We start from the raw sequence: 14,608 nt of genomic DNA on the forward strand, positions 1-14,608 counted from the left end.
GGCCGCTGTGTGAATAAGGTGCATTAGACAGTCATTGAGCTATTATATTGAATGACTGATTGCTGGTGGAGTAAGTGATGTAATCTATCAGTAATTGTGGAAAAGGGCCTCTAACCTGTCATCATGCTCTGAATGCAGCACACCATACCTCTGCATGCACAGATCTGTGGCCTGTGACTCTACAAAGACTCCTCTGGCAGCAGCAGCATTTTATCTGAGACAGCAGAGACCTGATGCATCATGTATGAAAATCCACATCTGGCTCTCCTCCCTCTCCTCCCTCTCCATCCCTCCTCCAAGCTGCAGCCTCCGTCAGCAAGGATGGACTGTCTGTCCACAGGTCAGGTCTGATGCATCATGGGAAAGAAGAGAGGTCCTGCACAGTCTCTCACAGGAGCACATCTTTTAACTGTCGGGATTTTAGGGTTACACCATCAGGGCACGCAGCGATGAAGTAAGCAAAGAGTTAGCTAACTCAAAGAAACGTATAGATCCATAAATGAAATTATGAGGACATCCTGTGGGAGTCAGTCGGTCAGCTGGCTTCTGTTTGAGATATTTCTACAGTAAATATAAAACCACTTTTCTGTTTGTCTAACAGGACTCCCAACAATATTTCTGGCTTCTTGCAGCTCAGTTTATTTTCCATGTTGATTTAATGTCCTCTCCTGTCGGCCACCTTCTTCGTGCCCACAAACACACAGAGCAGGAAAGTTCCTGCCGGCCTCATGCATCATTCATGGCTCCCTCTGCCAGTTAAAAAACAATAATGAATCTTTAAAGAGCAAACGAGGGTTTGATGCCCGAGTTTGGGAAAAGTCTGCTTTAGAAAATAAGAAAAAGAACAAGGAAACATTTTAATATCTGATGGAGAGAAAATACTGACAGTTTGTTTTGTTTGGGAGTCGTTCGTACATCCCAGTTTAACGTCAGCTGAAGTGTCCCCTGGTCTCTGAAGTCACTCGGGTTTAGACTTCGCTGTGATTCACATTTGGCCAAGCGGCCCTCGTCCCCGCGCAGGGTGAGGGGTGGGAGAGATGGTTCACCTTGACCTACATTGGACTGTAAAACAAACCTTCCAGCATGTTCTCCACTCCTGCCAGAGGAAAGCCCGCAGAGTAATGATGAAAAATGTCACGCTGTCCCTCGCGGGCTCGTCACCGCACACATTTCATTCTGTCATGTCGAGTACCGAGATCAGAGAGGTGGTTTATAACTGACAAAGAGGCCTTTGTGTCCTCTGTTCATTATAAATCTGTCCCATCTAGTTTAGAAGAAATCCATATCTGAGCTCGTTAGCTGCTTTGGATCCAAGAGGAATCATTTATATTCATTTAACTGTTTAGAGGCCAAACCAGCGTCACGCTCAGCAAACATGTCTGACGCAGCCTCTGTCTGTTCTTTGTGTTTCATTGAGTTCATTTGAAATCTTTAACAGTAAAATGTGCTTTTACTGTCAAAGCTCAACATGAGGATTAGGCTGAATGTCCCCTTGCAAACTGCGACATGTTTATAACATGAATACATTATTTTAATTATCTGAGACATTTAATGTCGCAGCTGCTTAATAATGTTTTGATCTATGGCGATGCATCCGATTTTATACACTTATTATAAATTGTGATGTTTTAAACTAAACCTAATCTGTGAAGTAATTAGTGACGACAGCCGACAGATAAATACAATAAAATTAAAATTTTAACCCCCGAAAAGTTTGAAAAAAACGTAAAATGTCATTTATACGTCGGCGTGTGAGGGCCGTAAACACAAACTAGTAAAGTCGTGTTCATAGGAACCTTTTGAGCCGCGACCCCCCAAACAGTATGTTGGTGTTCCCGGCCCCCTCCCTCTGATTCACCTGTGTCTCTGCCCTGTTGGCTCTGCTGCTCACACAGGCGTGCGTGACCCGGAGCTCGGAGCAGATTCAGCCTCGGCTGTTTCCATGCTGTTGTTAAAACTACTGCACATGCTCCGTAACGAAACGGCTGCATGCCTGACGGTGTCGATGATGTGGTGTGATCAAACACAAACCAGACTTCATCCATGTTCATTTATTCTGCACAGACATGCAGCTCACCTGAGCGATTGATGCTTCTTTACAGGATTTGTTCACGATGGAGAATAAACTACAACTCTATGTATCTCGGCTCTCTCTCTCTCACACACACACACACACACACACACACTGACACACAGAGGAGCACACATCTATCCTGGTTTCTAATGAAGCTTGCATTGAAGTGGATGTGACAGAGGAGAGGAGGCGTGTGGGGCTGAATAACTTCAGAGCAGCAGAGGGGGGGAAACCTTTGGATCCAACGTCAGACAGCATTAGGCGCGATGGGATCGCGTCTTTAATCGGCTTTCCCTTTGTTTCAGTATCGACACAAATGACACATTTTGCATTTGTAGGTCGATTTCACAGCACAAATTAAAAGTATGACATGAAATGTAATGATTTAAAAACAAGCAGAGTGTGTGAGGTGTTACCTGGAGGCATCGAAGCTGTCGTAGGAGCCCACAGTGTAGTGTCTGAAGAGCTTCCGTCTGTCAGCGCGGTCCGCTCGGGAATCTGCCAAAACACACAGGACGACTTCAATAATCACATCGCAGCTGTAACCAATAACGGCAGTTTACACATCAATCAGCGCTGTGAGGAGGAGAGCCGGGGTGGGACAGTAAATCTGTAAACCTGCAGGAGACAGGTAAACACTCAGGAGGGCTCCATGTTAAAGAGTCATTCCAGTGCGTTGAAACCTGGACCACGTTGTTACATATTTTGGAGTCTCCAGTAGATAGTCAGCAGCCAGGACATGAGCTTTAATGGCTGCAGCAGAATCCTTGGGGGCGAATGTGCCTGATCAAAGTTGGTCTTGTTGTTTCCACTGACCGGCTCAGACTGTCTGACAACATTACAGAATTACCTTTGTGTTACTGAGGAAGATGACTTTATTTAACCAGAAACAGCCGTTGCATCGCTCACTTCAAAGCCACCAGACTCCATTGAAAAAACTGTAATTTTACCCTGCAGAACACGGGGGTTGTTTGTTGCCTCGATTGGTTACTTTATTTGTGTTATTGTGTGTTTAAGGAATTTTGTCTTGGATACGACTTTCGCTTTAAAACCCGAAAGTGAAACAATCACACAAACAAACTAACCGATAAAGTTTGTGTCAGACCAGCAAACCCCATGTTCTGCAAGGTTAAATGATTGCTTTTGTCGATGGAGTCTGGTGGCTTTGAAGAGAGCGGCGAAATGAATGAAAACAATCATCTTCCTCTGTAACAAAAAGGTCTATCTCTGCAGGGATCCTTCCTGTAATGTTGTCACACACTTAGAACAACAATCTGAGCCTGTTGGTAGAAAAAATAAACTTTGCAGGATGTAACTGTGCAGATTTACCCCCAGAGGATTATGGTGCAACTTTTACAGACCAATTTACAGCTGCTGGCTGACGCGATCTACTGGAGCAATTTAAAAACATTAGTTAACTGGACCTCAGACTGTTACGTCGCTCTCTTTAAAGACACCATTTAAAAAAAACATACTTTTACCTTGCAGAACACAGGAGTTGCTGGCCGATCACTGCCTCAATCATGTAGATTTTTTTTTGCTACACAATTACTGTGTTGGATCTGAACTAAACAAGGATCCAGCTCGCCGGCGTGTTTAACAGCAGAACAGCTTCTTGTGTTGGTCTGAGGTTAACGTTCACAGGTTTGGAAACTTTTAGTTATGTCTCCACTCGCTGTTCGTTCTCCACTCCGCTAATCAGGAACTGATCGGCTGCAGGAGCCGTATTGGTAACAGAGCTGTCAATCATCATTTTGACAGCATAGAATAAAAAATTTAAAATAAAGTTGTGAGAAAGACGAACACTGTGACATAAATCAGCATGATAAGAACTAACTATAATGACAGAAACTATGTTTGACAAAAATGTATTTGACGTGTATTTTGATTTTATAGTTTGACTCGTGTCCCATCTGTTAACATGGAGGAGGCGGGCTTTATGAGCTATACTGCAGCCAGCCAGCAGGGGGCGATAGAGAGGGGAGCTGTCATGTTAGCCATCTTTATATACAGTGTCTGAGTGGAACACAAGCAGCTCATGTTCTACAACACAAAATTACAGTTTTTCTGAATGGAGTCTGGTGTCTTTGAAGAGACGATGTAACAGCTGGTTTTGGTTAAAAAACATTTTTTTATCAATAATATCAATAATTTCACCTTGAGAGTTTGTGAAGAACAAATTAAATTTCATTATTTCAAACAATGAAGAAAATAAATCAAAAGAACTGATTTTATATTTTAAAAACCTTTCAAACACGACCCAGCGAGTGACAGCTCCTCCTGTCTTATCCTCTTTCATCTATTTGTCCCATTCAGCACCATCTCCTCCCCCCTTTCTCCCCCTCCTCTCTTTCATTCCTTCACATACTCTCTCACACCAGCTGTCACACTTTCACAGAAACTCCATCTCCTCTGATCCGGCTTACATCTTGTCATCTTGCAGGAACATTTTTTTCCTCCCCCCCTCTGATTCTATCTGCACGGTGTCAGATTGGAGGGGAAGGAGGGAGGATGTGATCGACGGACAGAGATGGAAAATGGGTTACGGCTTTGTTTTTTGTTTTTTAGAGAGAGAGAGAGAGAAAAGAAGGAGGCGGGGAAAGAAAGAAAACGTGTTAGGATAAAATAAGATGCTGTTAAGAGTGTGTGTGTGTGTGTGTGTGTGTGTGTGTGTGCAGCAGTCTGTCAGGCCTCCCTGGGTTCCTTCCACATCTTTATTTCTCTCTCCTCGCTTCCTTCATGACGCCAGGGAGGAAAGCGACAATGAGACGGAGGATTTGACTCGACACATATTTGCCAAATGGGACATTATCTCGGTCCAGCCTCATTCTGAAAAACATCCCTGCTACCTTCATGTTGTGTCACTCAAATTAGAATGAATAATAAGTGTTGTTTTGCTAAGACATGTTTGCTGTTCTCTTTCTCTGCAGCTCCTACATCTTTTACCTGCCATAGCATCTTTGTGGTGTTGTTTTTGTTGCACTAGCATCATTTATTGTCCTAATGCTTCATTGAAGTTCAGTCAAACCCCTATGAAAAGGTTGAAACGTGGTACAGCTACCTCGTCTGGATCGGGGAGACCAGACTACCCCCCGGAGCCAGACCTGGGGGGGATGCTCGACGGGGAGCGTCTGGTTGCCGGGCTCTCATCCATGGGGCCCGGCAAGGCTCGGCCCGAAGTGGAAACATGGAGCCACCGCCTTGTGGGCCCACCACCCGCAGGGATAGGCATAGGGGTCGGGTGCAATGCAAACTGAGCGGCAGGCAAAGGCGGGGGCCTTGGGCAATGATGGAGAAACCTGGAGGGGGGCGATAGGAGCAACGGCCTCCCCACTCTGAACCCGAGTGGTGTCTTGTTATTGGACTGCCGGTGCGTGCTGTCCCTGTCACTGATTCTGTTTGTGGTTCTCAAGGTGCAGCCGGGGGGAGGCGGGTTTCCAGTTTGGGGACCTCAGAGTTTCATCTCTGCTTTTTGCAGATGAGGTGGCTCTGTTGCTTCATCAAACTGGGACCTCCAGCAGGCTTTGGGGATTAGGATGACTCCTGGGCGCTTCCCTTTGGAGGTATCCCTGGCACTTCCAAGTGGGAGGAGACCTGGGAACGCCTCGGGATCCCCCAGGAGGAGCTGAAAAACGTTGCTGGAAGAGGGACGCCTGGGTCACCTTGTTTAGCCTGCTGCCACCGCGGCCTGGTCCCGGATAAGCAGAAGATAATGGATGGATTGATGGACACTAATACTTTGTTAACCCTTGAAATGTCTTTATTGTCTACTTATTTGCCTCAAGTTTAACATTTTTGCTGTCGCCATCTTGTGTTTTTGAGACCAGAAATGACCGTATATATGTGGGAATAAAACAAGAGAGAAGCAGAAACATAGACGTGTGTTTAATCATACGAGTGGAGTCGCCCCCTGCTGGATATTAGAAAGAATGCAGGTTTAGGACGCTGCTGCATTGGCTTTGGTTTTTTAAACCAAGAGGCCACGCTCACCACAGACCGAGCTGTTAGAGTTGCACTGTGGGTAATGTAGGCACTGTAATAAATAAAGATAGCCCAGGTTAACATGCGTTGATCTCACTCCCTTGTGAAACCGTTCATCTTAAAGTTAGCGGGGGTGATGCTAAATAAAGAGAGTACATGTTCAGGTTCCTCTGTCTGCTACTGATCCTAATGTGTAAGGACAGGCCGGCAATGTTTTTGTGAGTTATTAACACAGACTCCGAACCATCGTGTTTTCAAATAAAATATTCATTATAGCATCATTAAATAAATAAATGACACTGATGGAAACCCCTGACTTCATCCGACTGTTGTTGAGTTTTATTTTTAGCTCTGTGAGTTTGCAGGTTTACTCTCAGCTCAGTGACACAAACAACATTCACAGAAATCTGCAGCGCTTGCTTTCTGGTCTGGGAGGTTGTTCCCCCCCGACACCACGATACCTGCTTAAACTGAGCTCTGTGTGTGTGTGTGTGTGTGTGTGCGTGTGTGTGTGTGTTCTGTTTTTTTCCGTGCATGTTTCCTCAAGTGCTCTCGAGGGTCCAAACGTGAACCCTGACAAAGCGTGTCTAAGCGGGGTTTTAATCCTTCGGCATCACATCTATTGAATTAGAGGCATTAGAAGTTAACGGTGTTTAAGTTCCAGCAGCACGTGTGTGCGTGTGTGTGTGCGTGTGTGTGTGTGTGTGTGTGTGTGTGTGTGTGTCGGTGCTGGGGGTTGATGTGCTGAAAGGGTAATGCAAAAATACACTGATAATGTTCATGCTTCACATCTGAGAGAGGCAGAGGAACAGTGCCAGCGAGCTGTTGTAGCCTGAAAACGTGTCAAATATTTTAGAGTGGAAAGAGTTCATGTGTCCGTTAGGTCATCCAGGCCTGACCTCTGACTGTAAAGGTTTAATTAACCTGCACCTTTAAATTCAATGCTGTAAAAATGGTCACAATCTTTATGAACCTTCTTTATGAAGCACTTGATAAACTGTACGGGGGGGGGGGGGTGTGTGGGTATGGATGTTTTCCATCTGATGGATGAACATAATCTAGTGTCGCCCATTCGTTTCCTATATGGCGTCACTTTGACCGGGAGCACCACAGGTGTTACAAAGTTGACTAAACCACTGAAATATCAATGACAGCGGTGATCAGCAGTTTCATATGTTCACACGCCTCGTGTGGAGGATATCATGAGGCCTTGAGGCAATCAAATTTGACCCGAACGTGACGCGAGGGTTAAAAGAAATAATGTTTGCAGTCGAGGTAAGCTGTAACTGTGGCCTTCTGGATGTTTGATCAGCTGATGCACATGCTCATAGCAGGTTAGTAGATATTTGAACAAAAAAGTGGTCTTGGAGATCATCAATAGAATTTAATATTAATGCAAAAACAAACTAAAGCCATTGCCACGCAGGCTGGCCAGATAACTGATTAATCTCGATGACTTGAAGTGGTGATAATCCAGCAGCAGCAGGAAGACGATGGGAAGTCTGATTGATTCCCCATTTAGGGGGCAAAACACAAGGATGTCGGACTGGGGGGGTAAAGCGTCCTGTGCACACGGCCGAATGTAATGAAGATAAAATAATGAAGGACTGTGGATGAGGAGAGGGGCCCTTAGAGGATGGCTGTGTTCAGGACCTTGAACCCCTGTATAAACTCTATTTCTAGCAGACAACACTTCTGTATGCTAAGCTCAACCACCTCCTCATTAATGCACACAGTAGTCACATGTTCTATAATCTGACAGGATTCCTTTAAACATTACAGACAGCTGGATGATGGATGGTCGGACACACGATGGATAAATCTGCACTCTGACTCAGACTTACTTCTCTCTCTCTCTCCGTCTCCGCCTGTCGAGCGGAAATCAATCTTAAAATCTATCTGTAAGTTGCCGCAATCAGCCTCAAGTGTTCGCTCCACTCAGGCCTTTCACCGCACGTCTAATTGCAGCACACACACACACACACACACACACATGAACACACACACGTGGCCCCTGGCCTTGGCTGAGGCTGCTTCTGAATGGGTCTTTGCGAGCCACCATACTGTGCTCCCATTTTCTGACAGGCTTTCTTTGCAGGCAGACCCCGGGGCAATTTGGACGCGGCACAGTGTGAGAGGAGCGCCCTGTGCCAGCGGCCTCGGGTCAGGCTTTAAAATAAGCCACCCAGAAGAAGGAAACAGCGAGGGAGAGGAGGACAAGTTGCTCCCCATCTGCCTCCATCACTGCTGACATCCTCCTCAGAGCAGGGAGGGCTCACAGAGCGGGTGGGTGGGGGGAGTTCACTCCAGCAACACTGTGCTTTGTGATAATGTCAATAATTAAACACTGTCAGAGGAAAGAAACGCAGAGGATGACAAAGATCAGGAGAGGACGGAAAGAAAGAAGCATGCCTGTTCTTTAATATGCTCCGTCTCAGAGTCAGGCTGCCGGAGAGAGGAGGCAAAGTTCACACACCTCAAGCCGAGGTGCTGATACGTGTGTGCAAAAGACTCTGGTAAGAAGTATTGATTAAACCTCTGCAGTAACAGTGCAGCGTCCATAAAGCCAGACGTGTCCCTCTGAAGGACTTTTATAGCCGCTGTTTCTGTGCTAAGCTAACTGAAGCTAACCTCATATTTGGAGACGATTAAACTGAAATCATGTGAACTTCAAATCAAAGAACAATCTAATGAACATGAACTTTTAAATCATTAAAATAGAGATACCTGCAAACCTCAGTACAGTAGATTAGTATAATAACTTCATTACTTCCCTCCTCTGCTGCCAACAGTCACCGTAAACACTCGGCACTGACACGCTGGCAGCTGAAAGAGAGATTGCGAGGACAAGGAGAAATGGGATGTTTATGGGGGACGGAGCATGGCGTGATATGTTCATTAGCTCGCACCCAGAGGACATCAGAGCACAGCTGAGTTGGCAAGGCAATGTAGCGCTTAGCTTTGTGCACCACAGCCTGAGGAGACGGAGAGAGACAGAGAGACGAGCAGACAGAGGAGCAGAGACACATGCAGCTCGTGCACAGGAGAAAAAGAGGCCACGTGCCATCACGCTGCCTCAGGACCCTGCAGCGAGTAGCCTCAGCTTCTGTCCTCTGTGTCCACCCTCACAGGGCCAAAGACGGGGTAGGGACAGGAGGGACACGTCGCTACCAGAATGCTCCTGCTCAAGTGTCTCCTTTATTTGATCAAAAATGAGCGCTGCACTTCCAGCCTGCAGAGGACTCGTTCTGTGAGACAGCTCTCGCTCTGTTTGTCAGAGTTAACAGAGAGGCTGCAGATTAAACCTGAGAGTTATCCAGAGTTACATCAGACTGCATCATCACATCAACAGCTTTAGTTTCCCATCCTCCATATGAATGCTCTCTTTCTGTCTCTCTCTCTTTCTGTCTCTCTCTCTCTTTCTGTCTCTCTCTCCCTGGGGTCAGAGGGACTCAGCACATTTAAATGTATTAAGCTCATGTTCAGACATCTGAGGTCACAGTGGGACACGAGGAACACAATAAAAAGTGTTTACGTGTGGTAGGAAAGGAAATATTGTCTCATACATGTGGATAATGAAGGGATTAAAAAACCAGGTGAAACCTCGTTACGGACACAAACACGGTCAGTGAGGCCGAGAGGGGCAGAAGAAAAAGAGTCCTATTGGATCAACTCAGAATCCATCCATCCATTATCGCAGGGGGCGGAGCCTATCTCAGCTGTCATTGGGCACGAGTGTTACACCTGGACAGGTCACCTTTCACGCTCACACTCCTACGGGCATTTTAGAGTCACCAATGACAGAGCATGTCTTTGGATTGTGGGAGGAAGCCCGAGTACCCGGAGGGAACCCACACATGCACAGGGAGAACGTGCAGACTCGAACCAGGAACCTTCTAGCTGTGACGCTAACCACTGCACCACCGTGACGCCCTCAGCTTAGATTAATGAAGTTATTTCCAGTTGCATTTTGCAAACATAAAAACATGAATTATTGAAGCTTTGTGAGTGAGGTCTCGGGCTGCACAATAAATCGCAATTTCATCGTTATCGCAATCAAGAATTCAAAAGTCCAAATTTATCACGATGAATTAAATATATATATATATATATATATATATATATATATTTTATTTTTTGATCATTTTTATTTTGTTGATAGGCCAGCTGAAGACAGACAGGAAATACGGACATGCTGCAGAGGGCCGAGCGTGGGGGTCTAACCTGCAGCCTCTGTGTACGGACCGTTCGCTCTGCCAGCTGAACTAAACCAGCACCTACAGAAAATATATTTGACATAAACACGCCATGCGCTCTCACTCAGCACGTAAACATTTGAACTAGCGGATGGAGCCCTGGGTGTCATGGCCATGCTTATCAATGAAAAAGACAGCTTGTTGTGTTTACGGTGACTTCAGGAGGGACATGATGCAAGCGCTACAGCTGATATGCACTCATACTTAATGTTTCTTTATTTATCGCACGTCATAGCCTTATAGAAATATTGTAGGGATGCACGATATTATCGGCACGTTATCTGCATCTGCAGATTATGGCTTAAAAATGACACATCAGCAGGTATGTCATTTTTCTGCTGATATTTTCCACCGATAAAGCGCTTTAATGTCTAAACGCTCGATGATTCCAAAAAAAGCTTGACGCAAAGTGTGCGCGCGCTCTGCCTGCACCGCGCTCCTTCCATCAAGCGTGAAGAAGGGTGCAAGATGTCTGCAGTTTTTGGCCACTACAATAAGAGCAGGTATCGATTCCACTACAGGGGAGACTTGATGTTCTCTGCAACGAGGCGGAAAAAAACATGCGCCTAATATATCACTATCGAAATCGGTAATCAGCAAAAAGGGTTGTAGAATATCAGCATATCGGATATCGGCAAAAAATCCAATACCGTGCATCCCTAAAATATTGAACAACGTAATTAGAGTGTTCTCATTTTGTGCAGGAAACTACAACTACACACGTTATTTATTCACTCGCAGCAGAAGTAGTGTCAACTCTTTGTGGGGTCATTTATAACTCCGAGAGAGGCAGGTAAAGTAAATGTCAAAACAAAGAGTACAAAGACCTGCTCTGTTTGTCCTCAGGTAGCTTTGGCTGTGATGTGGCACTGTTTAAAAAAAAAGTATTGATTGATAATGTTACCTTCAAGCAGGAAGTCATTTATACGTAGCTCTAGTTGACGACTTAATTTATTTAGTTTTCAGTTACGTTCATAAAGAAAGTGCAGAAAAATACAGCAAATAAAGGGTCTGGTGCTCACTCCTCCCTGAGGCAGCCCGTCGCCCTTGCCCCTCCCTCCCACTCTCTCTCTCTCCCTCTCTCTCTCTCCCTCCCTCCACAAACTGGGTGTTGGCAGACAGAGCGTGTCCTACATAATAAGTCAAAGTCCCAACTCCAACCCCGAGTGTTTTACTCACAGCTCCTCTCCTCGGTGGCCTTGGCCGGGATCTCCTCCACGCAGTCGGCTGGAAACCAGCCCACCTGGCCGCGGGCGCTGCCCTCCCAGAAACCCCCCTCTCCGATGCTCAGAACTGGACCGAGGGGACGGAGAGGAGAGGAGAGGAGAGGAGGGGAGGATGGGAGGGGAGGTAAGAAGACAGTGAAAAATGTTTTTAGAGCACAGGATGAGAGAAGAGAACAATGCGTCCCCAGAGATCATTTAAGGCTTCAGTTAAATGTCACATTTAAATAGAAAGTAGAACAACAAGAGAGACGCGCCGACAATAAATCAACTCCGAGGCAAGTCCCGGAAACCAGGTAAGGACGATATGAAAGGTGATTAAGATGTTATAATAAAAGAATGTGACAGTTGTGATCATGGAGCTGATAAACAGGAGGACTTTTAAACCACACTTTGTTAGTTGTGATTAAATGTCAGCCGTTCACAGAGAGAGCTGCAGGACGTGTTCCTCCTGAGGAGCTTTGAAAGGTTTGTGACAAAGTTAGATGGAAACATTTAGTTTTATTGCTTCAGTCCAGTTTTATTCTGAAAAGAAAAATGAACACGATTTATCAGATTTAAAGTCTAAGACGGGATAATTATGGAAACTTGAAAAGTAACTACGAACAGCTGATCAGATACCGTGCGCTGCATGCGGAGGTATAAAGGACCGCTGTGCAGACACAGTGCCGAGGGAAAGGGCTCTCTGACGCTGATGTGAAGCTGTGAAGAAAAAATAACTCTTAAACGGACATGTCTCTCTTAAGTGGCTAACAAACGTGCTACTCCTGATCCCGTTTGCAGCGGTGCTTAGCTTAGCTTCTGTGTATGAACTTCAGCCAGCTTCTCCTAACAGGGGCAGTTCACTTACGATTAATTCCTCCGATTAATCTCGACTCCCATCAGCTTCATCTGACGACTATTTAGCTTCTTATTAATCTCTATAAACAGACATCTGCATGCTAACCGCTAACAACAACCAAAACCCTGAACTAGATCAAAAGTTCCACATGAGATAAATTCCCTGACGCGATGTCACGTAAGCCGTTCAGCGTTCAGATTTCCCGGCTTCACCCGACGCATTGTTTTCTGCAGAAAGAGTTTTGACATCGGAAAGACAATACCTGTGGTGGGCCCCTATAGACGGCTCTACCTGCACCCTGTGTTCATCATAAAGCACACGCACGCAGTGGTAGAGATTTGTTTTACTGAAGAGAAGCTGCACGCGACAGCAAGCCCACTCATTAAAGATAACAGTCTGCTTTAAAAATCAATATGTCAGTGATGATTTCAGACTGAATCCTCCTGCTGAGCTTTAAAAACAAGGTTAGAATGTTTTATTCACACATTCACAGCAGCTTAACGCAGATGTTTGGGGCTTAAACGCCGTCCTGCAGGATTCCTCTGTAAATAATGCAGCTCGTGTCCGTTCAGCAGACCTGCAGAGCCCGTTCCCTCTGAATGTTGTTCGTCTGCATCTGAGAGTGATTTTCATCAGAGATGCTAATGTGCTGTTTGATTTACACTCGGCTCATTTTCAGACACGATCATGAAATGCAGGCGGAGATGAATCAGTGGCTTTAACTCGCTCTTGATTTTGGTGTTCATCATTTATCTTCAAAGAGGGAACTTTTCACTCAGCTACATTTATTTCATCGTTTATTTACATGGTTCCTTTCAAATTCAGGTTATTGTGAACAAATAAAGTGAACAGGTGACGTGAAAGGTCCGAGTACTTATTCCACATGTGATGGGATCAAAGTCTGGTAACTACAGTTACACTCATCCTCACCTTTGACCCTGTCGCTCTTGTACAGGTTGATTTCCCCCTCGGCCTGAGCCGTGTACGACCGAACCACCACAAAATGTCTCCCTGGAACGGCACTGTACAGCTTCCTCCGGGGGCCCACCGCCTCGCCGTGACTGCTGGGGCTGAGAGAGGAGGGCAAGATAAACTGGTCAGGGCAGAAGATTAAAGGTGCAAACAGGTAACACAACAGAACACCCAACTCAATATGCTCCTGCAGAAAGTGTCAGTGTGCAGATGCATGGGTCATCAACATATTCACATCCAACTTCATGATATAGTCAGAAAGATGGCTCCTTATAAAACAAAACATTGCATCAAAAGTCATTTATTATCTACAATTTGGATCCATAAACTTCACTGTATGCAGCCGACACCATCATGTCTCCTTCTGCATCATCGTTACAGAGTGTGATGAAGGAACAACAGGCTGCTTCCACATCGTTCTTCTAAAGATGGAAGAGGACAGCTGACGGTGTTTATCAGAACATGACTTCAGAGGAGCAGAAAGCCGCTGTCAGTCAGAGCTGGTGTTCTCTGTAATCGATAGAAGCAATAATATTTGAAATTGGCGCCATAGCTGTGGAGAAAGTCGTAGAAACAGCTTGTGGTTTCGCCCATTCTACATTCCTACAACACCCAGCATGCATTGCGCCCCTCCCTCTGAAAGGAGTGGCCCAGTGAGAGACGCTGGAGTGAAATACGACCCCTTTCGCTGCAGGCAATGAGTCTGAGTGGTATCTGAAATACGATGCGAATATACCGGTGGATCGTCTAAACAAACTTCAGGTCTGCAGTCGACATTTCAAACCTGACGATTCTGAACGAGGCATGACATCAGAGGCGGCGTCCCAGATCGAGGAAGTGTTGAGCGAGCTCCCTGGCGTCTGCCAGATGACGCGTTTTACGTAGTCTGGCGAAGGTTTTCCAGGGCTCGTTGGAGAAGCAGATAGCGCCCTCCAAAGGCACAGAGCTTCTTTATTCTTCCATAATGACATTAGCTCCCCGTAACAGCATGATCGGACTGAGGGTGAAAATCAACGCACTGGCCCTTTAAACGATCAGGTGATCAGGAGAACACCTGATTTTTTTCCTAGAAGTGAATCTGTCGTTTAAACTTCATTCTGAGTGTTTCACAAAAAACTTGAGTCTCTAAAGAAAAGAAATCTGTGAGAAAAACATATTAAAGAGATGTTCCATCAGTGTTTGACTTCTGTGAGATTCTTTATATGCATGTAAAATGTTTGATGTGTATTTGGTTTGGCTTTCGGCACACATTATTCAGTCC

At 45.5% G+C, this 14,608-nt stretch overlaps 1 protein-coding gene and 1 long non-coding RNA gene across 2 annotated transcripts in view; one reads left to right on the plus strand and one right to left on the minus strand.

Annotated features, from left to right (window-relative positions):
- The window catches only part of shank2b (SH3 and multiple ankyrin repeat domains 2b), a 227,999-nt gene that overhangs the window by 62,744 nt on the left and 150,647 nt on the right, over positions 1-14,608 (minus strand). The window contains exons 12-14 of the mRNA XM_069664439.1: positions 13,306-13,445; positions 11,491-11,604; positions 2,491-2,572 (exon numbers count right to left, since the gene is read on the minus strand). Coding sequence (XP_069520540.1) covers positions 2,491-2,572; positions 11,491-11,604; positions 13,306-13,445 — 336 coding nt within the window. The remainder of the gene's footprint in view (positions 1-2,490; positions 2,573-11,490; positions 11,605-13,305; positions 13,446-14,608) is intronic.
- On the plus strand, positions 11,534-14,515 carry LOC138593492 (uncharacterized). Its single transcript, XR_011308323.1, has 3 exons — positions 11,534-11,830; positions 13,331-13,501; positions 13,729-14,515. It is a non-coding gene; the product is annotated as an uncharacterized lncRNA (long non-coding RNA).

This window comes from Semicossyphus pulcher, unplaced genomic scaffold (genome assembly GCF_022749685.1).
Source record: "Semicossyphus pulcher isolate SPU_LCO1_2020_fin unplaced genomic scaffold, fSemPul1.0.p SCAF_1, whole genome shotgun sequence".
Taxonomy (NCBI): Eukaryota; Metazoa; Chordata; class Actinopteri; order Labriformes; family Labridae; genus Semicossyphus; species Semicossyphus pulcher.